The sequence below is a fragment of the Danio rerio genome, chromosome 3 (genome assembly GCF_049306965.1).
Source record: "Danio rerio strain Tuebingen ecotype United States chromosome 3, GRCz12tu, whole genome shotgun sequence".
Classification (NCBI taxonomy): domain Eukaryota; kingdom Metazoa; phylum Chordata; class Actinopteri; order Cypriniformes; family Danionidae; genus Danio; species Danio rerio.
This window is the reverse complement of record NC_133178.1, coordinates 36,153,366-36,178,507: the sequence shown is the minus strand read 5'-3', so window position 1 is coordinate 36,178,507 and position 25,142 is coordinate 36,153,366. Positions and strand designations below refer to the sequence as shown.

At 34.4% G+C, this 25,142-nt stretch overlaps 1 protein-coding gene and 1 pseudogene across 50 annotated transcripts in view; one reads left to right on the top strand and one right to left on the bottom strand.

Moving 5' to 3' along the window:
• The window catches only part of srcin1a (SRC kinase signaling inhibitor 1a), a 244,222-nt gene that overhangs the window by 166,816 nt on the left and 52,264 nt on the right, over window positions 1–25,142 (top strand). For 11 of the 50 annotated variants that reach the window (XM_073944787.1, XM_073944762.1, XM_073944779.1 and 8 more), the window contains 4 exons: window positions 4,797–5,608; window positions 8,723–8,815; window positions 13,011–13,138; window positions 22,162–22,322. In XM_073944787.1, coding sequence (XP_073800888.1) covers window positions 4,797–5,608; window positions 8,723–8,815; window positions 13,011–13,138; window positions 22,162–22,322 — 1,194 coding nt within the window. Of the gene's footprint in view, window positions 1–4,796; window positions 5,609–8,722; window positions 8,816–13,010; window positions 13,139–13,692; window positions 13,714–22,161; window positions 22,323–25,142 lie in introns of all 50 variants that reach the window. The other 39 variants (XM_073944796.1, XM_073944763.1, XM_073944790.1 and 36 more) reach the window with 7 other exon arrangements.
• LOC141381343 (polymeric immunoglobulin receptor-like) lies at window positions 16,685–19,345 on the bottom strand (annotated as a pseudogene).

Sequence of the window (25,142 nt, the reverse complement as noted above, 5' to 3'; positions counted from 1 at the left end):
TAGCATTCAAGTCGAAACTCCGCAGCCCTGTTTGAGTGAATGTTTGAAGCCCATTTCTCAGTCGTGAGCAAAACTGTGGACAGAACATGTCAACTGCTCCCTGGAGTGTGTCCTTTTTACATTTACGTCAATGCGTCCATGTGCACAGACTAACAAGCTCCATCCCTGTAAGGCTCCAGTAAGTCCCAGAATACAAGAACAAAAAAGAACCCCGATGAGGACAGAAATATATATATATAAAGAAACGATGGATGAGTGCCTTAACGTAAAACAAAACAAGCTGCAGCATAAATCAAGTCAAAATTAATAGCCCCCCTTCGAATTTTTTTCTCTTTTTGAAATATTTTGCATGATGATTAACAGAGCAAGGAAATTTTTACAGTATGGCTGATAATATTTTGTCTTCTGGAGAAAGTCTTATTTGTTTTATTTCACTTGGAATAAAACCAGTTTTTAATTTTTTAAAAATCATTTTAAGGTCAAAATTATAAGCCGCTTTAAGCTATATTGTTTTTTAAAGTCTACAGATCAAACCATTGTTATACAATAACTTCCCTAATTACCCTGTAACCTGCCTAGTTAACCTAATTAACCTAAAAAAGCTTTTAAATGTCACTTTAAGCTGTATAGAAGTATCTTGAAAAAATCTAGTAAAATATTATTTACTATCATCATGACTAAGAGAAAATAAATCAGTTATTAGAAATGAGTTATTAAAACTATTATGTTCAAAAATGTGTTGAAAAAATCTTCTCTCTGTTAAACAGAAAATCACAAAAAAATAAAATAAACAGGGGGGCTAATAATTCAAGGGGACTAATAATTCTGACTTCAACTGTAAGTATAGTGACAAGCAGGTCTGTGCATTTATTCAAAATCGAATCGCAATGTCAATTTGAAACTTTGCAATTAGTTAATTGCAAGAAGCTGCAATATAAAATAGATATGTATAAACAAAATAATGGAAAACATCTGAGGCGACGTGCTTCAAAACCAATTCGCCATGCATCAGAAAATTAAACATGCTAGACTTTCTATGGTGTCGTAAGGCTTTACAGACATGGTATCAGTTGTCGTGAACTATGCCATTACACAAGAAGAAATGATTGAATCTTGTGTCACGACGCCCATTTATCGTTTACAACTCCCCACGACGTCAAGGAAATTTTTAAGAGCTGTCACAGAATTGTTGCCACGGCTTACAGATTATTGAGCTGAAGCTTCAATTAAATTATAAATCAAGTCGTAATCGCAATATCTGTCAAAAAAAATCGCAATTAGATATTTTCCCCAAATTGCACAGCACTAGTGACAAGCACATAAAAAATTATTAAATTATACGCAGGATGTAAGAAAAGAAAGTTAAAAAGAATAAAAGATACCGAGAGGCAACTAGGCAGAAAAAGAGATCTGTTAGATGATTGTGAGTTTCCTAGTGTTTGTGAATGAGGTGTTCAAAAGCTCTTCCTCTGCTCATTGTGGCTCAGTAAAGTATATGCGCTCGCTCAGAAGTGGCGGTGAAATCTGAATACAGTGTCATGTAATCCAATGTTATGCCAGTAGCTTTAGCTGGGCTGGGTGAAAGGAGTGAATAGGGTGAATTGAGCTCCCTGGAGTTGAATTACAGGCCGATGAAAAGAATGAGCGAGTGAGAAAGAGAGAGAATTGGGGCAATGAGTCTGGAGCCGCGCTCTTGGTTTCGTGCTAAACCTCCAAGGTTTGCTCTTGCTCCGAGCTGTTTGATTTGTCAGCGCGCCATTTTCGCTTTGAATGATTTCTGGCACATATCTATTTCTTTTTAACACCTCTTAGTATGAATGGTGTTTGCTTTTTCAGCTTTTGAAAAGTGTTTTTACAGTTAAATGTTTTGTCAGACAGATAATGTGCCGTTAAATTGTATTGCACCATTTGAGTGTAAGTGAATAACATCGGATGTGTTGTTGAGATGTTGGATTAGTCTGTATTTATAATAGAAAACAAACCCTTTCAGAAAAAGTGGAACATTTTTTGTTGTGTGTGTGATGGAGTGGATATGTTAATATTATTGAGCACGAAAAACAAACCAAATCTGAATGTTAAATGAGAGTAGAAGTTGCCAATTTATGAAACTGACTCCATTGAAAACAAATGCTGCCAATTACTCTTCAATGTTTTATTATTTAATATGACAAAACACATTTCACTGAAGTTGTTTTAGGTAATTGAAACTAAAATAATATTTGTCACTTGAAATTAAATTATATTCATATAATTTGTAACTTCCATATATATATCTATAAATATATTGGCATTTCTGGGGATAAGAGACATACTATCCTCCCACACTTTTTAAAAATCTTGTTTCTATTCCCTCTGGCTTTTAAAATGGCAAGCAGCAACAGATGACTTTAAAGGGCACCCATGATGAAAATCATCTTTTTGAAGCTGTTTAGACAACTGTGTGCAGGTATAGTGTGTCCACATTCATATTGGGCTGATATAAAGACAATAAGTCTCTTTTTTTATTCCCTGACATTAAAATAGGATCCAAATCTTTGCCATTTTGAGGCCCACTGCAATGTGACGTAGGAGTGGGGTTTCCCCACCCACCTAATTAATTGACAACCACGTATTAACATGTCTCCATAGTTATATATATATAATCATATCCCTAAGATAGGACTGCGCAAAGCAACTAGGATTAAAAAATCTGTTCAGCTATCTGTGTTCATCAATCATCATCAAAGGTGATCAAGAATGGGTTTTACAAGTTTAAAACCTTTTTAAAACAGTGCACATTTTTAATGAATTACAGCGATTGTATGATTTTTACTTTATCACCACTGCTGCATGTCAGTACAATTATAAAAAAAAGCTTCACTCCCAGTTTGTAGACGTTAAATCAGGTTTACTTTGTACATTAACATTACGGATATCCGTATGTGTGTGTGTGTGTGTGTGTGTGTGTGTGTGTGTGTGTGTGTGTGTGTGTGTGTGTGTGTGTGTGTGTGTGTGTGTGTGTGTGTGTGTGTGTGTGTGTGTGTGTGTGTGTGTGTGTGTGTGTGAACGTGTGTGTGAACGTGTGTGTGAACGTGTGTGTGTGAACTTTGTAACGGCATTGTCCCATTGAAAGACTTGAATTAACTCCACAACAAATACATCAAATAATCATTGGTAAGGTTCTTACTGTAGTATTTCTCACAAACCATATGTTAGATCTGCTTCCTTTTTGTCTGTCACTGTGCTGTTTATCTGACGCAGTCCCACAGGCACGTGGGAATGGTGGGTGGGTAGAACTAGCATTAAAGGCACAGGCCACAAAAACAGCTACAATGTGTTCAAAGCAGAAAAACCCAATGTTCAGAAAAGTATAACAAATAATCTGATGGGTGTTTTGAGCTGAATCTTTCTGGAGACACAAAAGGCTTATCTTAAGTATTGAAAAAGAGGTAAAATAGGTGCCCTTTAAATGTCAACATGAATGAAAAAAGGAGATCTGAGAGTTAGTTTATTTCTTATATTAGCTGTGCTCAGATATTATATTTTTTATATATTTGTATCATAATGTTGATGTTAGTCTAATGTTTAGGAATTTGTGGAATGTATTTTTTTATTAACTAAAGGTAATTGTTTAAGCATAAAAGACAATTAATAAAATATTGAGTAACATTTTCATATAATTTTCCTACATAGGTATTTTACTTATGTCTATCTGCATATGATTTTACAAGATAGTGATTCAGCACACACACTTTATATTTTATTTTACTTTTTAGGTCAGTTAAATTACATTTGTTTAATCAGCCTATTTTTTCCTCCATTTTGTATTTCCATAGTGCCTAAATATATGTAAATGCAAAATGGCATTAAAATTTAAACAATTTTACCCCACTTTAGCACCCATCCCCTACCCCACCCCCCAACACACACATTTTATATTATACATTTATAATATTAATATTATAGAAATAAATTGATTATAAGCTTGTGTGGAATGCTGTCTTGGGAGAAAGCCCTGAGTTCAAAAGACCATCAAGCTCAGGGCTACCTCCCATTTGCAGGGGGAGATTGAGCTCACGTGGATCTCAAGAACCACTACGCCTATTAGTGGCCAATAACAAATTGCTTTATGAGGAAAAATACAGTTGGCTAAGAACTTGACTATGGTGTTATTTTGGTTTGGTCAGTTTACTTACGCATGTCTTTGGATGGTGGTTGAAAACCAGGGAACCCGGAGAAAACCCACGTGAACATGGGGAAAACGCTGCACAGAAATGGCAATCAGTTCGGCACCGGAACCAGCGACTTTCTTGCTGTGAGGCAACAGTGCTAACCTCTAGGTTGCCGTGCTGCCTGATCTAAAATAATTTTTAAAAAAAGAAGGGGGGGGGGGGAACAAGGAGATTCTTCAAGACGAAGATGACTATGGTATGAAGACATTGCTTTTTTATAGTGGTTTAGGAATTGTCTGATTTCGGAATCGTGTATTAGCTAATGTGGGATTAGCCGTGATCAATCATAAGCACGTGATCCTCTCAAAATTAGTTTCATAAAAGAAGTTAAAAGTTAAATAAACTTTTTTTTTTATTATCATGATAGATCTATTATGAATGGACAATCAATATAAATCAGTATTTGATCTACTTGCTTGTTTTTTAAAAGCATATTTATTTCCGATCTAATACTGTATACATATGAGCATGTAACACTGTTTATTTAATCTCATTCCTCAAACAGGAACTCTAATAATTCACATAAGTTTACACGCATTGATGTATTCATAAAATCCTTATTTCTTTTCTTTCCACTTGTTTCAGAGAGAGATGGTTTACACGTCCCGTGACTCCTCACCTACTCGCCGCCTCAACACTCTCCCTTCCTCCAGCACTTCACACTCCTCCGGCTCCCCTTCCCGATCCCGTCTCTCCTACAGTGGAGGTCGCCCACCTTCGTTCGCCGGTCCGGGACACCCTCATCCCCAGGGCCCCCAGCATTCACAACACTCCCACCACCCATCACCCTCACACGGACAGGGTCAAGGCCTCACCCCATCCTCCTCCGCCATCCTGGAGCGGCGCGATGTCAAACCAGACGAGGAGATGTCTGGGAAAAACATGGTCCTTCTGAAGAACGAAGGTCTCTACGCTGACCCCTACAGTTTGATGCACGAGGGACGACTTAGTATAGCTTCCACTCAATCGCTGGCCACCATTGCTGACCCGTTCGGCTTCCCGGTTTCAGGAGGCCTATACCGCCGAGGTTCGGTTCGGTCGCTTAGCACATACTCAGCCGCAGCTCTACAAAACGACCTGGAGGACAGTCTGTATAAACCTGGAGGATCTCTGTACTCTGATGCCTACAGCAGCTCCACTTTAGGAATGGGTTTTCGGCTGCCACCTTCATCCCCGCAGAAGATACCAGACGTGCAGCTGCGCGACAGAGATTCGTTCACTGGATCTCCAAGCCGAGGGTCGCCAGTGAGGACCACCTTCAGAAAGGACTCGGCTTCGTCTTCTGTGTTTGTGGAGAGTCCTAAGTCTAGACCCAGCTCTAGTTCGGAACCGCTGGGAGATGGAAGTAAAGGAGCTGGATTCGGATCACCGCTCTCTGGAGGAGAGATCGACTCACGGTAAGCATTGATAAAAGTGTGTGCATATGTATTTAGGACAGGGTTTGTTGTGGTTCAGAGTAGTTGCTGAGACTTTTATTTCAGTTTGTTGATTTACTTTCTACTGAAACTTAATATCGAGTAGGGGTAGAGGCTTTCTTTTTGCGCATCATGCCCTTATAGCAAACTAACGGTAAGAGGGACATGGTTTATTCAATTAAAAATGTATCTTTCATTTCAGTTTAATATTATTTGTTTTGTTTCAAGTAATATCATTTAAGTTTAAAACTATAGTCAAGCATAAATGTTTTTGATTAGGAGCTCCACTGAGAAATATTTGTTTTGACAATTGTAAAAGTTTAAGGTTACTCACATAGTAATGTCCTGGCCCACAGCACCATAGCCTATGCATCATGGGAAATATATTAGAGTTAGTTTATGTGTTATATTTGTTAAAATACATAGGCTGTTTTGTTATCAATTTTATTTGCGTTTATGTTTGACTTGGCTTCTGTGATTTAAGCCCAATTTTTCATTTATTTATAAAATATTGGCCATCACCATCAACGAGGGTAGTGTGTAAAGGAAGCACCCTGGTGGTATGGTCCTGTTAAAGGCTGTTCATGTTCTGAGGTCAGAATAAAAAGGTTAACTGACAGTGCTGCCTATTACCTTCTTGATCTGTCAGACTGCTGACAACAGAGACACTCAGGGTTGTGCAGAGTGTTCTCATAGCTCCAGTTGCCCACATACAGCAATCATTACAATACACTGTACTTTCATGGACTTAAAAAATATTAAGGCAAATGATTTATTTTTTATTGGCTCAAATTAATTAATTTAGATGTGAAACATTACCAGTAAGTTTTTTTTTTTATTGGATGAATGAACATTTTATGGGAATTTGTTTTTTCTTTTAATTATTTTTATTAAAGCTATATCTTCTTGTTTAGAACAAAAAAAAAAGAATTTAAATAGTTTAATTTAATTGACTTTCTTTAACAAGACAAATATGCCTTGTACCAGGTTATTTAAAATTGTTCTCATGCAGATAGAAAATATTGTTTAAGGCAAATTATTTATTTTTCACTGGGTCAAGTGATAAAATTTAGATATGAACTATTACCCTAATTTATTTATTTGGATGAATGAAAGTTGTTTTATTTTCCAGGGAATATTGTTGATGATGCCATTAAACTGACATCATCATAAAAGGAGCACCACTTCAAACACAGAAGAAAATGGTTTTAATTGAAAATTTGCAAAACAAACTTAACTCATGCTGATTAATTGTTCACCTAAAGAAAAGCAATCTGCGCTGGATCTTCTAGCAAAATAGCCAATGTAAATTTAGATTATACACAGGCTTTAGAGTAAAGAGAAAGTAAAAGAAAAAGCAGTGGAAGCTTATTACCTGTTTTCATACAATAAGCAGCACATGATCTGTTCAGTTTTCAGTGGTCTATTTCCAGCATCAAAAGTTGTCAGAGCAGAGATCAAGGTCCCATAATATGGTTTGAAAAGCATGAATAAATGAAAAAAACACTTGTGAATCATGAGCTAGCGACAGTTTCTGTTCAAATAATCATATGCAGTCATATAACCAGAAACAAACATATATTTTGTAGTTATCTTATTCACTGGTACAGTAAATACACATTTTAATGACAACCAAGGAAAATCTGTTTAAGCAATCTAAAATAATGATAAAATATAATATAAATAATATAAACAGAACATTTATAGCTTTTGTTCAAATGATTGGTGTTATTTGTGAGATTATTAATGCTGCATTCTTTTGATTATGCCAGTAATATAGTCAGTAACTTTTTTTCAGTTTTAATATATTGTTATTTATTTTCTTAATTACAAAGCTGAATTATCTGTGGTAATTAATTCAGTCAGATGATCTTTAAATAAACACTCAGCGATGCAAACATTTGGTAAATATATCCTTGGTTAATAATATATGTTAATTAATAAAAGTTTAAATTTCAAACAAAAGAAAAAGAAATTAACTCTGAACTTTGAATGGGGGTGTAGTTTTAAATAAACCATTTTAACAAGCTATTCCACTGCCAATTATTATCTAAATTTAGCCTTTTAGACTGTTATCACTCAACTGAATGGGCATTATTAGTGGTTATCAGCTGATAGATATGAGCCAGTAGGGGCATTCTGCACCTACTGGTATAGGCTTAGAAGGCTGTTATCCTCCATCCACATGGTTAATAAGCTATAGATCGTATACAGCTGTGGTCAAAAATGAATGAGAATTATTTATATAATTTGTTAAATTTTCCATTCATTGTATTTTATTAACGACTACCACTACCCCAATCCTAAACACAACCGTCACAGTAATGTAAAAACAGATCTGGAGTCTTTTCTATTAGTGTAGCTGATTAACCATGTGAATGGATGATAACAGCCTTCTGAGCCTACCTGCGCAGAAGGCCCCTACTGACTCATTTCTATCAGCTGATAACCACTGATAACATCCATTCCATCGAGTAATAACATTTAAAGCGGGTGCTAAATCTCTGAAATATATTTGTTTAAAACAGAAATAAGAAGGCGCAACTATCCTTGAAGAAAATTAATTTTACAAAAATATTACAGAGAGTTAACTTTATTTGTTTATTTTGACTAGGAATGATTATTATTTGTTACTTTTGTAAAATACCACAATGCATGACTTCCTGTACCCATTCTTCGAGACCTATCTTTAGATACATATTTGTTTAGGAACACTTTGTGGATACACTTCAACCAAGATACTTCAAAATACTTTTTTATTTTTCCTATTCAAGCTTTTTCTGACACTGACCCAAATGCATTATTTGGGACGGTCTGGGATGATGTGCCATTTTTGAAAAGGACATCGAGTTCTTCTTAACCCGTCCTGAACAGATCTTCTAAAAGTTTTTATTCTGCTGTAAGCAGCTGGCCCTAGACAATCTATGGTTTGAAAAATAGTTTTGTCATATTATCTGTCAGTAACCTAATATCTTTGCTTTTTGGTAGACCAGACAGGAAATTTGCGTGTAGTATTGTATAGACAGTTTGAGTTAAAAAGCATAGTAAACAACTTCAAAAAGCCCACACTTATGCGTTGTATGTTTGTGATGTTAGCAGGGATCGTATGGAGGCAATGGAGAAGCAGATAGCCAGTCTGACTGGACTGGTCCAGAGTGTCCTGACTCGAGCTCCAGACAGTGACAGCACGTAAGACCACATCCACACAGAGTTTAATCAACCCTCATGACATTGACAAAACTCACCTATGCAGTAAAAGCCAAATCACTCATACCATCATATATGCCATCACAGTCACATACGGTAGTATAAAAGCAATTGTACACGGTACACACTATTAGTTAGTTTTTAGTTTTAGTAATTATTGCATGCAACATCAATCAACATCAATCAACATTTTATGTATTTACACTATAAAAATCATTCAGAATATGTTCTCTCTGTAAGCACTGATGTACAAACATGACCCACACTAACTCTTATGTGTATGTCAGACAACTCTACATAAGACAGTGTACCGTGGGACATGCTCTTAACACTAAAATGATTGTTTACATAATGTATTCTACCATTTCACACCTTCTTGCTGTGTTTAGCATGGTACCATGTTGCTATCCTGTGAAAATATCCTGTTTGCTGTGCAGCCATTGGCTTCTTCTGCTTCATAAGCTTGCTAAATGTCTTCTCTTGATGAATGTTAAGTGCTTGCACTGAAATTGTGTGTGCCGGTGGTATTTTTTGTCCTGCGATGGCCGTGAGTGTCTTTGATGTTGCTGGGCATTTATTGTCATTCACATTTGATGTGAGTCATTCATGTCACCTGTGGTATTTTAATCAAAGGAATTTAATTTAATTTGGACCGTTACTTTCAAAAGAATGTGTTAAGTAGAGATTTAAAGAAATATTTCACTCTAAAATGAAAACTACCCCATAATTTACTCACGCTGAAGCCATTCTCTCTGTATTTAACTTTCTTCTGTCAGACCAACACATTGAAGAAGTTTAAAATATTATCCTGGCTCTTCCATGCCTGCTCTTCCTCTGGATATTCCAACTGTGTTGGGTAGTCTGCATTTTTCTAAGCTTCCAAAAACACATATGCTGCCAGGGGGGTCATTCATATGAAGTGGATCAGGCTTGTAACTGACTGAGGGGACTGGTTCAGAGTGTTTTTGAGTGCTAATGTCCACACAGTGTTTAGCATAATTGAGTACACCCCATTTTGAAAATGAATATTTTGATCCATTTCTCAGTGAATATAGGCAATCTAGTTTTGTGCATTTAACAAAACGGATTTATTAAACAGATATATTTATTAAAATAATATTTTAGTCACCAAACATATTTAGAAATTGAAAGATAATACAATTAAATTCAAGCTAAATATTGCAAACATTAAATTTCACAAAATTTCAGCAAAATGTTTACTTTTTTGCTTTTCTTGATATTTCCTCTTTTTAAAATTAAAATTTAATATTTTTCTATTACATATAATTTTGGGTGTACTAGTTTTTGGACCGTTATTGTAAGTTATTTTGTTAGATAAGCTCTAGATTTGGCTTCAGTACTGACTAATCTATATGCACACAAATGGTATTGTATATCTTCCTAATAAAATTATAAAAAATAAGTCCAACTACTCCAGCTGTATTGGTCTAAAAGAAGACAGTTAAGGATGGCTTGAGATTAAGTAAGTTACCGGGTAACTTTCCCCATCATTTATGAGTGAACAATTATTTTAAGAATAAATTCATTGTATAAAGAGTTAAGAAGTAGATAGAATTTTTACTTAGATTTAGAAAGGTTTTGTGTGTCTGATGCAAATCATGTTGATAGGGTAGTTTTTGTAGTTTATGAATAGCATAGTTACACAAAATGTGTATTTAAGAGCTTGTTAATGAGGATTTAAATTTTATTTATGCTTGCATTTTTGACAGCTGGTGTAAAAAGGGCTTAAAGATACTGTTAAGCAAAAGTTCAGGCCAGTCATGTGCGTGTTTTAGTTGTTTCTGATTATAAAGCTTGCTCAGAAGTTTGTTAAGGTCTGCTAAAGCTTACTATTCTTTTGGGTTGTACCAGTTACTGTAGCTAAGTTAATAAACTGTCAATCAGTGGTCTTGGGTCAGTAAGATTTTTAAACACCTGAAGTCTTGTATGCACACCAAGGCAGAAAAATCACAAAATGTTAATGCAATTGTAAAGTAATTACTTTCTGTTATAGTACATTTTCAAATATTATGCAATATTACAATATTACAGTATTACATAATATGATTACACCATTACATAAGTCAAAAGTGCTCCAAGATCCTTTAGAAATCATTATAATTAGCAGATTTGTGGATTCTAAATTTAAAACCTGTTACACTGTATATGATATGGTTGACAATTTTATTTTAAAATTAAAATAAGTTTCAGCTGTTTTATCTTTTTTTAAGTTACACAAGATTTAAAGGGATAGTCTCCCAAAAACATAAACATCATTTACTCTTCCTTCAATGGGCTATATGCACAGCTAATGTTTTTCAGCCAACGGTATACAGCTAGCACAAAAACTAAACAAAATACAGAGGTAAAATGCATTGTCATATTTTAAAGAAATGGAAGGGGCAAAAAAAAAAAATTCATGCAGTGCTTGTCCGGTCTGAGACCCACTTTACATCAAATATCTATTAGGCAGATCTTAAACGTGGTGATTTTGTAATGGAAAGCCGTCGGGCTGGCTGGCTAAAAAATAAAAGTCTGTGAATTTACCCCATTGTTAAAAATCTACTTCAGTTTCTTTCTTTTTTTGAACACAAAAGAAGATGTTTTGGAAACTGCTGGTAGCTGGCATCCGTTGACTTGCATAATATTTTTTTTCTTTATGAAAGTTGATGGGGACCATCAACCAGCATTCTTCAAAATATGTCCTTTTGTGTTTAAAAGAAGAAAAGAACTAATAAAGATTTAAAACCACATGAAGGGAAGAATCAATTAGGTCATTTTTATTTTTTGGGTTCACAATCCTTTAAAGTAGATTTTTTAAGGTCAGTTTAATGCAAGTTAATTTTATTTAACATAAATATTTCCTTCACAGTGTATCGGTGATAAAGAATATGCTTTTGTATTCCTTTAATTAATGAAATGTTCAAAAAGACATAATTAATTTGAAAGATAAAACTTTCATGACAATATATAAATGCCTTAAAGTCTTCCTGACCCCAATGACTTTTGAATTAGAATGGTTGAATAGCGTATATAGTGTACATGGTTTAACCAAATCGTTAAATAGGTTACATAAAGCTGTGCTAATCAGAAGATTTGAAATAGTGCGAAGAGAAATTACAGTGCTTAACATTCAATATACACTACCTGACAAAAGTCTTGTCTCCTATTCAAGTTTTAGGAGAAACAAATAATAACTTGACTTCTAGTTGATCATTTGGTATCAGAAGTTGCTTATATTAAAGTCAAAGGCCTCTAGATTATCCTTTTTTTACCAAAATAAAATATGATCATGCCTTGATTTTTTTCAATATTTTATTAGGACAGTAAGGGTCTGACTTTGCTTAGACAAAAGTCTTGTCACTTAACATAATGTACCGTATAGAATATAAAGTCATGATGCAGTGGAAAAAGAACTAATATTGTGTATGACTCCCATAAGCTTGGAGGACTGCATCCATACATCTCTACAATGACTCAAATAACTTATTAATAAAATCATCGGGAATGGTAAAGAAAGCGTTCTTGCAAGACTCCTAGAGTTTATCAAGATTCTTTGGACTCATCTTCAATGCTTTCTTCTTCATCTTACCCCAGACATGCTCAATAATGTTCATTTCTGGTGACTGGGCTGTCCAATTCTGTTGCACCTTGTCCTTCTTTGCTTTCAGAAACTTTAATATAGAGGCTGAAGTATGAGGAGCGCTATTCTCCTGAAGAATTTGCCCTCTCCTGTGTTTTGTAATGGGCGGTGCAAATGTCTCGACACCTCAGGCTGTTGATGTTGGCATCCACTCTTCAGATCTCTCACTTGCCCCCATACTGAATGTAACCCCAAACCATGATTTTTAATTTACCAAACTTGACTAATTTCAGTGTGAATCTTGGGTCCGTCAGGGTTCCAACAGGTCTTCTGCAGTATTTGTGATGATGGGTGCAGTTCAACAGATTATTCATCAGAAAAATCTGCCTTCTGTCACTTTTCTGAATGATCGGCTAGAAGTCAAGTTATTATTTGTTGCTTTTACACTTGGGATCTATGACAAGACTTTTGTCAGGTAGTGTAAAGCATTACCCATTATTATGGCGTGAGAAGGCTAGTGTAGTGCTGGCGTAGTGTCAGTGTAGCGTGAGGTGCTGTAGTACAGTGGTAGTATCATGGCTGTATGATCCTCAGATGCGGCCTGCTGCGTCTCTGCATGATGGCGGGCTGCCCTCCGGACCAGGGGGCGGACTTCTCACGGCCCTTCCCTTTCTCTTCCAGCGAGAAGACCGAATCCACCAGCGAAGGATCCGCCACGGGAAGTGAGTCCAGCTACTTCTTTATGTTTTCCAAGAGAGCTCATGAGGCAGGCTGTGAAACTGTATAATGTTTCATTTTTGTAAGATCAGGCTGGCCCGAATTTCAAAAATATATGATCACAAGCAGGACAAACAGTAGCAGACAGGACTGTTTGTTTATCAGAGTGCACTTGAATGAAGGACTTTGTTTTTAAGCTTTAGTTGTTCTTTGTCAGAATAACCCTGATGTTTTTACTGTTATTTTTCAGTTTTTTTTTTTTTCTAAATTCTTTCTTCAATCCATAACTGGCGTCCTCAGAGATCTTCTTCTGAGTACCCAGGTCTTCAAAGACCACAGCCAGAGTTTTGATTTGTTAGATTTGTCTTTGAAGGTTCTCTATGGTTGAGAAAGGTGAGTCAAAACTGACTCATGCCTCAATGTATGCAAGTTTTGAGAGAGTTTCTTCTCTCTCATCAACCTGATCCACTACATGTCCTATTAAGCACTCTGTTTCGTTTCTTTATAACATTAATTGAGATATCTGGAATAAGCTGACAGCTTTTACTGTATGTTACAGCTGGCCGGCTGAAGAAGAAAGGTAGCCTTGTCTCTGCTCTCTCGTGTTTTATGTGGATTGGTGTGTAATTCCTGATGTATGGTGTATGTGCGTGCTTGTTTGGTTTTTTATGAACACATGATCCTCCTCCTTATTTAAAGGGTGAGTTTCCCCCAAAATGAGAATTCTGTCATAATTTATTCTCCCTCATGTCGTTCCCAAACCAGAAAAAATGTTTTCTGTTTTATTTCATAACGCATTGTGCATGATGTAATATTCAGATTCTCTGTATGTAGAGTGAGTTAATCTACAATAAGTTCATTTTTTTTTTTTTAGGATAAAGAGTTCCCAGCAGCACAATATTTGTATGTACTGTGTTTTGGTTTATTATTGCTTCTCACTTCAGTGTCATTATTTTTGAATTTGGTATATATAATTGCATTTCATCGTCTGAAACACATAGATAGAAATGCAGGCTCAGTGCCACTCAAACTGCAAAACAGCACTATTGATACTGGTGTGATATCAGTCTGAGTGGTCAAAACTCAAAAATGTGCTGCTCACTTCACATTTATCTTTTCACTGGTAAAGTACCATTTACATAACTGTTTCAAAATGATCTCAAAATGATGAATCATTTGCTAAAAATGACCTTGGTATCCTGATGTTGTGTTTGTAGACAGAGAAGTATCAATTTTCAGTGATTTTGTTAATTTTGTTAATTTGTATGTCAAATGTTCACATAGGTGTTTTGTTCAAGATATCAAAGCAAACCACTGAACTATTGGAGATTAAAAAAGGAATGTTGTCACTGTTATCCAAAGACAGAGGAGCTACATGTAGCTAAAAAAGCTACAATTACATGAAGATCTGTAAATCAGACATGAATATTATAAATGTCTTACTTCAGTGTATTCTTATACATTCTTGTTCTTGTTCATACAGAGCACTTTATCAGTCACTAACTACACAGTAAATCCCAACAGTCAACTTTATCAAATAATATGAGTGTAGTTAACTCAAAATTGACTGAAAGTTAATTCTACTCATTTGAAAATAGTTTTGAGCTCAGTGTTGAAGGTAATGAGTTTATTAAATACATAATTTCTTTAACTTAAATGGAGTAAGTTGGAGTAAAAGGGTTTCTAGCATTCGGTTTCCTCAAACGGTTTAAGTTGTCTTAACTTATTGAGTTTAACAGTACTCAGCTGCTTTGAGTTCTCTTCATTTATTGGATTTTTACTGTGCTCAAATTGCTTTGTTTACTCAAATGAATTAAGTTCACAGTACTCATTAGGATTTGTTTTTTCAACTTAAAAACTTAAATGGTTTGTTGCAATCAGTTTCCTCAAATGGTTTGAGTTACCACAACCTTTTGGGTTTTGCAGTGTAGTACAGCTGTTCACACATGATCTCTTGCCGATAATTTACCAAAAAAAAAAGAAGGCTGTATGTGTGAAAGGTTTCTTGTTACAATGAAATTAGAATAATTTAAAATATAAATATTAAATAAATAATAATTAATAATAAATAAATTAAATAATAATCAATTATTTCATTATAAAATATGAAAATATTTTATAAAATATGGAAATATTTTATTAGGAAAGCTATTCATTGAGAAGCCATTTGCTCTGTAGATGGATAGTTTTATTGCAAAACAGAAATATGAATTTCAAAAAGGCTACAGTCGTACAATGAGCAGCGTTCATGATCATGCTGTACAGAGAAGCATGTCATTTCATCCTACTGCTTGGTGATAATAAGCTATTTTTTTCTCCTTTATAAGCGACACTATTTAAACCCACAAATCTTAAAGTTAGCATTTCAGCGTAAGCTATATGTATTTCTTATTTCATTTTTTTAGAATGTAAATTCCTGCTGCAAATTGTCCAGCATGTCATATTGTGTAAAACTTTACAAATTAAATTTGTCCTGATTCATAAGAAGAAAAATATTTGTTGAAATTAATGTCACCAATAGTCCTTATCAATAAAGATTATTAGATTTTAGTTCAGAATAAACAGCATGAAACATAAAATAGCAACACTTGTTATTTACAGGATAATACATCATTTAGAATATCAAGCAGAATAATTCAGTGAAAATTAAGGGAATACAGCAGTTATTAGAGGAAAGCATACAACAGATACAAATGCATAACTGCAAACCTCACAGTTCATCTGATGCTGGCATACTCTGAGTGCTCTGTCATCACCATCTGTATTTTAGCTGGTTTGATAGGATTCTTAACATGAACAACAGAAGAATATGTCACCTCATCCTGAACAGACAGGGAAAGAAAACTAAAGCATTGGAAAATAAAAATACCTATACGTTAATGCGTATACACAGAATAGACTCTGACTGACCTCATTTTTGTCCTGCTTTAAATTTTGTTCTTGAGTTGAGCCATCAGGATCTACAACATCCTAAAAGACACCACCAGAACACATAAATACAGGACAAAGGTAGTATTTTATTCAGCAAGTAAAAACATAAACAAATATTTACACTCTTAATTACAAATGATTTTTTTCTCATGTTTAATAATTGTTTGAACAGGTGTCATTACAGCGCTCACCTGTTTCTCACCACACACTAGCACTAGTCCATCGGTTACCTTTTGAACATTTCTTCTACCTAGAAAATGAAACACATCAGTCAATAAGCTGTGAAGCATCAGATCAGTCAGACGTCAGGTAAATTGCCAGCGTAATTACAGTGCCAGTGCGTTACAAACAGTAAGATATTAAATATAAACTTTAAAACAGAACATTCAAACCAATGTGTTTGTGTACCTCTGTATTTAAAGCAGATCAGTGCCAGTGCAGACAGTAATAATACTAATACTGGAATCAGTGACAGTGCAATGAAGACTGTAGAAAAAAACACAAAGATAAACTCGTACAGTACATGCGCACTTTATTTACAGTGTAGGACAATTTGGTGAAAGCTTTTTATCTGTATACATATATAGTATATCTTAAAACAACATAGACTTTTACTTGCATTATAGCTTTGAATTGTCCTCTGGCTGTCTTATTGTGTGGTCTTCTGTTTAAACTGATTGAATAGATCGCCATTATACAGTTTAAAATCAATAGAGCATACCTTTTTTTACAAAGTGAACTGTTTAAGAACAGCTGATACATTTTCATGAGCATTATCAATACTGAAAACGTTCAAAGAAACATCTGTAAGACAGAGAAAAAAATGTACCTATAACAGTGAGTGTGATGGTGTGTTGTCCAGTCGGGACAGAGCACTGATATTCTCCCTGATCCTCTTTCTTCAGGTCTGATATGTGTAGAGAGAGATTTCCTGGAGATCCTTCATTTAGTAGTTTGACTCGCCCTCTGTGTCTCCCGCATTGCTCATCTGGGTACATTTCTTCAGGGTTTCCTCTGGGCTTTAGTGCAGTAAATGTCCATGTAAGTTGTTAAGGTTTAGCCTGTAGTTCCTTACAGGAACAGTGCAAAACTACAGACTCTCCCGAGTGTCCTGTCACCTCAAGCGTCTGTTTATTCAGATCCAGATTACAGCCTGACAACACATTCACAACAACACTCACATTTATACTGCACTGACTAAAGAAAATATATGTTGCATTTTGACAGACATGTTTTACGGAAGAAGAAAAAAAATCCATTACCTTTTATTTTTACCCTAATGTTTGTTGAAGTTTGTGTAGTCTCACACCAATAGTTCCCTTTATCCTCCTGTTTAAGGTCAGAAATGAGCAGAGACAGATTTGCTGGAGTAGTTTGATTAAAGAGCTTCAGTCTGCCCTTATACTTCTCATCTTTAAACACTTCAGTCCATGTTCTCCCTAGATCATTGGTGTAGATCCATGTGAATGTTTGTGGTTCAGACTGAGAGTGAACACAGGAGCAGGGCAGCAGGACTGATCCACTTGTGTAAGCTGTTACTGCTTTACTCTGACCATGATCTGAAACATCACAGCCTGCAGACAGGGAGAGTTTCTTTCAGAACAAATCAGTTTGAGCTTTAGAACATGAACATCAGGAAGACATAATAGCTGTAACAATTTTATCTTATTATCACATAATAACAATTCAGCATGACAAGGGAAAATACTACTGGTGAATAGGGTAAAAATAAAATAATACTAATAAAATAGTTATGATTAAATTGAAGGGGTCATGAATTTAGATATATTATAGGTCATCAAAAGTTTAATAACTTTAACATAAGTTTCAAAAACTTTTAATGACACCAGCCCCAGAAAACACTAAATCCTTGTGCCATTCTTTAGGAAGTTGTGTTGGTTAAACACAGCATGCACAGAAGAATATCAGTGCTAGAAGAATATCATTTTATGCAATATAATTTTAATGGAATGGGAAAAATATGATCACTTTTATTTCTTTGGTTCAGACAGACAGCAAATCATGGATTAACTAAAGTGTCTTCTGATATCTAGTGCCTTAATGCCTGTTTCATAAAAAGAAAAAAAAAAAAACTTTACTAAATAAGCAATAGATATTTCTGTTAGCTTTACTCTTGGTCAGATGATTTAATCCATAAAGCAAATTTACATAACAAAACACAAATATGGATTGAGTTCAGTGTGGCAGCTTATACTGGGATACTAACCTTGTTCAGGAGGACAGGCTAACTGTTCCCAGCCGATTTTATAACTTGATTGAATGGAGGTTATCAGCTATTAGATATGGGTCATTACGGGCATTCTGCGCCTACTAGTATATCAGAAGTAGATCATATACGCCTGCAACCAGAAGTTAATGAGAATTATTTATATTATTTATTAAATCATTAATTGTATTTCATTAACATCTACACCTACCCCAACCCTATACCCAACCGTCACAGTAATGTAAAAACAGATCTGAATCTGGAATGTCTTCATTAGTACAGCTAATTAACCATGTGAATGGATGATAGCAGCCTTCTGAGCCTACCAGTACGCGCAGAAGGCCCCTACAGGTTCGTATCAATCAGCTGATTACCACTGATAACGCCCATTCAATCAAGTAATACCATTAGAAGTGGGTGGAGTTCCTTAAATACGGACTAATATCAGTGGCAGTGATATTACCTGTACAACCAAACATTATGAGTTATTAAGTTGTTTAAAGAGAAAATCTGTGAGATCTCCAGAGATTCACACAAAAAAAATGCTAAAAAAGAGACTGATGCAGTGGTGGATTTAGGCATGGGCAATATGGACGATCACCCAGGGCGGCATCTTGCTGCGGGGCAGCACGGGGTGACCGTGAACGGGAGAAAAAAACAAGCCCTTGTTAAAAGCTTTGAGATAACATCACAAACTGCAGACAGAGAGTTTCTTTCAGAACAGATCAATGTGAGCTTTAGAGATGAGCATAAACATAAAAAAAAAACATAACAACTGAAGACCTGTTCAAAGTTTTATCATGCCACAACTTAACTATTCAGTGTGATAAAAAAAGAGTTATTTTTCTATCGCTGGAGTCTCAATTGAAGTATATACAATAAAACTGCCTACACTAACAAAATGATTGACCATATGTTTATTATTATACCATATATTTAACATTAGGTGTTCAAAAATGTTTTATCTTGATTAGTTTTTAAATAAATTGGTCTTACACTTCATATTTTCTGATTTTTTCATAGTATATGTATTTCTTTTACCATAAATCGACATATCTGCCATTTGGTAGACATTGGTTGATATTTTAGAAATTATGGGGTGTGCTGAAAAAAAAAGCATAACTATAGCAACATTAGGAATTAAGAAATGCAATCGAAGTTTGTTTGTTTTTTTTGTTTTTTTAGTGGGGCAGTTAAAGGGATATAGCATATAGTATAGCAAATCGTCTACTTAAATGATCCTCTTTGTCAGCAGCTCTTTGTTTTTTCCCTGTATTGTGACACTATTGGAGAACGTTTATATGATAGTCTTTTATAAACTATTGATCAGGATTCCATGTTACTGCAGCTCAGGTTTAGAGTAAATGAATAGATCATGATCCACATGTAGTTGGCTTTATTGCTAAACTGACGATTTTGCTCAGCCTGATTTAATTGTTGTTTTGAGCTCATGACAAGTTAATTCTTGTGTCAAATGGCATATTTGAGCTTTTAAAAGAACCAATGCTTCGGTCCATATATGCTAGTCAATGTTTAGATGTGAAATAAAAAGATATTTAAATCAAATCAAGTGATTATGTCTGTTTAAAATAATTTTTTAACTATTATGTTACTTTGTAAAGTGGTAAAGACATCTCCCAGATTTCTCTTTTTATTATTATTATTATTATTATTACTATTATTATTATTATTATTATTATTTATTTGAGTTTCAGAAGATAAACAAAAGTCTTAAGGGGTTTGGAACGACATGAGTAAATAAGTAAATGGTGACAGAATGTTAATAATTATAATGCCTGTTTTCACTAATATCTCTCCTCTAAGGCCTGCCTGCACTTGATATTTCTCTCCCTCAGTCTGTTTTCACTCCTAAACTTGACACATTTACACACTGAAAGTTAAGTGTGAGGACGATGTGTCTATTTTCCTGCTCTCTAAAGCTTGGTTAATCAGTACTTGTACCCTTATGTTAAAAACGACTGACTGGAGATGCTGGTTTCTCTGTATTCCTCACTAACAGCATGATCCTGAATGGGCTATGGAGGTCACAACACGCTTTGTGCTGTATGTTGTGTGGGTTACTGTATCTCTATCTCAAAACACAAGAAAGGATGGGTGTAGAGGGAAAATGCTCAGTCCTGCTTCTGGAGATCTTGCTTCTTGCAGAGTTCAGGCAGTCGAGGTCATTCAGATGACAGCCAGGTTTTAAGATCCCCAAAACTTAAGCTGTGTTCAAATACACATGCAAAAGTTTGGAAATGGTAGTTATGATGTGAAGTGATTTTGGTCAGTTAAAATGAACATTTCTTGTAAAAAGATTTTTAATTTAAGATCTTAAATTTTTAAGATTAATTAAATGAACTTTTATCAAATTGTTTAAACCTCAAGCTGAATCAACTTAAAAAAATTAAGTTGACAGTTTTTTAACACGTCTGTTGCAACGTATAAAAAAATACATTTCCATGACAGTTTTTTTTTTTTAAGTGAACTGTTAAAACTGAAATTTTTGATCAAATGAGGTAAAGAACAGGGAACACACAGTACACATTAGGTGTGTAATTGTGTGTTTATATGTCATTTCATTCTTTAGGAGAAAATGTGTTCACTTGTGAAATGGCTAGTGTTTTCTGACATGCTTCAAGTGTATTTTTCTTAAACTACATAGAATGAGCAAAACAGCCAATGCTTATAATGATGGTCAACACCACTTAGAAATCTGACATAATCATTCAATTAACTTTTTCCCCAAGCTGAAAAGTCAGTTCTTATTTGACCTTTGAGTGGGAAATACTGTATTAACATATGAGGTTAAAATTATATATATATATATATATATATATATATATATATATATATATATATATATATATATATATATATATATATATATATATATATATATATATATATATATATATATATATATACATATATATATATATATATATATATATATATATATATATATATATATATATATATATATATATATAGTCAGAATTATTAGTCCCCTTCGATTTTTTTTTTCTTCTTTTTTAAATATTTTCCAAATGATGTTTAACAGAGTAAGGACATTTTCACAGTATATCTGATAATATTTTCCCTTCTGAAGAAAGTCTTAGTTGTTTTATTTCTGCTGGAATAAAAGCAGTTTTGTATTTTTTATTTATATACCAATTAAAGGTCAAAATTATTAGCCCCTTTAAGCTATACTTTTTTCGATAGACTACAGTTAAATAATAACTTGCCTAATTATCCTAACCTGCCTAGATAACCTAATTAACCTAGTTAAGCCTTTAAATGTCACTTTAAGCTGTATAGAAGTGTCTTGAAAAATATCTAGTTAAATATTATGAACTGTCATCAAAATTTAATGTGTAAAAAATTAAAGATGTAGTTCACCTATTATGAAAATATGCTTTTAATAAATTCCCTTTCAGGCCATCCAAAATATAAATGCCTTGTTTTCTTCTGTAGAATATTACAAAAGCTAAAACCTTGGTTATTCATGTAATGCAAATCAACAGCTACCAGCACTTGTTGAGCCAAAAACAAAGCAAAATGAATACTCATGACTCCTTATGAAACATTGAAGTATTATGAGAGGAAATGATTGGTCTGTCCAAGAAAAATAAACATTATTCCAGGTGTACTTGAAAGCAATATTAACTATTTACAGTAGTAAGGATTTACAGTTTTAAGGATTTATGGTTGCATCCATATACTTCTGGGAGGTTGATCTCCAGAAACAGGACTAACCAATGATAGTGTAAAAGGTGCAAATAGGTAAGTGCAAAGTAATTATAGTTTGACTGAGTGTTTGTTTGCAGTTGTCTTTGTTGACTGTTTGTTCTGTGTTGTGGTTAATAGCGCTGACTCCATCAGCCCCACTGGCGCTGATGCCTCCGCCTTCATCTGGAGGCTCTCAGGCCTCCACCGTTTCCAGACTACAGATGCAGCTTCACCTGCACGACCTCCAACAGAATGCCACTGATCTGCGCAAACAGCTTGCACAGCTGCGGAAAATGCAGGTAAGATGTTACACGCAAACACACAATCTCATGCATCTCGAAACGCGGCAGGTTACAGCAAGTCACAGCAGGTCACAACGTGATAAAGCTGCATGTGATAAATTACATTTCTGCCATGTTAATCTGAGTTTTTGTCCTCACCGTGGGTGACTATCAAAAATGTGGCATGTCAGGACAATTTGTCACTTGCTTGGCTGCTATTTTTGACACATCGCACCGGGTTGTCCCAGTCTCATTCGTTTAAATCCCTGCTCCGCATTGCTGGATATTAAACATTACATCAAACCTCAAAGGTGTCCAGATTGCCTGTCGTTTTAAGGCTTATTGTGTTTGTTCGCTTTCAGGCAGACAAAACACGTCACTTTGTTTAGATAGCAAGCACGTACAGATTGTTTCAAAGCAGCTTAACTGTAATAAACAGGAAAATAACTGTTTGTAATGCAGGATTCATCATTGTCAGGAGTAAAGCAGCTTTATGGAAGACAGCGGTCTTATTATTCAGCTCAATTTAGTGCAGTGATGATTCAGAAATGCATTTTTAAACAAATTAAATGACAACAGCTGTGAGCAGCTCTACAAAACACAGTACTGTAATTGATTCAACTAAATGTATTTAAGTTCTGATTAATTCTTCAATAACAGAATGTCAATAATTATGAAATAGAGCAAAGCAATTATATTACTGTTCATCTTAATATATCTCAGTGTTGATTCAGTTTAGTTCAATACTGTTAGATTAATACGTGGTCAAACAAATTCAGTTAAAGCTATAGATCATTATTACAATTGACAGTGGTGTTTTTATTCATTGTTGGTTGGTTATTATAAATCAGAAAACAAATTCAATTTTGGCTGTAAAGCATCTCCACAGAAAGCAATAATGACATTACTCAACTTCATTTAGTTTCACGTTGATTTAGACTAGTTTAACAACTGTGTGAAAGTAATAAGTGATGAAACAAATTCAGTTACGGCTATAAGCAACATTACATAAGATGGTATTGATATTATTCAGCTAAATGAGCTTGTAATTGTTCAGCAAAGATATGTAGCAAATTCAATTACAGCTGCAAAGCAGATCTACAGAAAATAATAATGACATTATTCAGCTTAATTCATGTTAATTCATGTTAGTTCTATGTTGATTTAGGCCAGTGTAATAACTGAAATTAATAGATGGTGAAACAAATTCAATTATAGCTATAAAGCAACATAATGTTAGAAGGACTTTTTTTCAGCTACTTTAGCTTGTTTAGCAAAGATTTGTTACAAATTCAATTACAGCTATAAAGCAAATCTAAAAAAGAAAAAGGTGATGTTACTCAGCTTAATTCAGTTGAAAATGTATTTAAGTCAGCTCAATTAAAGTGTAAAGTGCATACATTTTTAAAACAATCTAATTAAATAGCTATAATACAACTCCACAGAAAACATTACTGGCATCATTTAGCTACATCTAGCTCAGTGTTGATTCAGTTTAGTTCAATAGCTGTAGTAAAACAAATTTAGCTACAGCTATGAAGCAACTTAGCCGGCAAACAATGTCATGAGACATTAATATTGGGTTAGATTTGGGTTGTGATGTCAGGTGACCGAAATTCAGTATTGTGTTGGAAAGTAACCACAATCCGACTTTGAGCCAACATCTTAAACCAATGTCATATTGACTTCAAATACTGACAGTTTATTTAATCAAAATCCAACGTCTGACAGATATTATAGTGTAAACACACAATGTCAAGCTTTAACATTATTAGACTTTAATATTTGGTTGTTTTTAGGTTGCATTGGAAAATAAACAAAATCTACATTGGTCCGACGTTGGACATTGACATTGGTCTAACGTTGGGTTCTGACGTCAACCCAATTTTCATTTCTGCTCAAAATGGAAAGTCCAATCTGACGTCATGTTGATGTCCTGTGCCTGCTGGGAACATTACATTAGACAGTAGTGTTATTCTTCTGCTAAATTTGCTTGAATGTTGATTTAATTTAGTTTAATAGCCGTGTAGTTAATTACAATATTGTGAAACGAAATCAAACAAAGCTATCAAGCAACTTTACATTAGACAATGGTGTTATTCTTTAGCTAAATTTTCTTGAAAGTTGATTTAATTTAGTTTAATAATTAGTAATCTGTGAAACAAACTCAATTACAGCTGTAAATCAGATCCACAGAAAACAATAATGATATTTAGCTAAATTAAGTTTAGTTTTGATTCATTTCAAGTCTTCAACTAATTGCAGCTATACAGGAGACAACGCCATTGTTCTGCTCCATAATGTAATTCAGCTCTATTTAGTTCATGATTGATTATTTTTAGTAAGTCAGATAATATTTATAAGTTTAAAAATTATTAAACTAGTTCAATTCAGCTGTAAGCAGCTCTACAGAAAATAATGTCATTATTAAACCAGATCAATTTGGTGTTGAGGACAAAAAAAAATTGTCGTCCTTGAAACTTTGTAATTCTACCTTTGAGATAACACACATTACAAACTACTGCCCCAAATTACCTTACTTTGTTAGCTGTAAAGGTTGATAGCTCTTTTTCATTCACAGAAATGCACAGTGTTTGAAGGTTAGTCATTGTCATTACCACAAGACCTCAGTCTCAAAGTAAGGAGTAATTGACAGCAGTTCGCTGAAATATTGAAAATTTAATGTGTACCTGAGGTCATAATGTGGCTTGATGTGATGTCAATTGCCTGTTACACCTCAGGTGTGCATTAAAATTTTAGTACAGCAGTTTGGAGTCAATTATTCCATTTACACCAGAAGTCGCTTGAGCATGCGCTTATCATTAACTTCCATTCCTT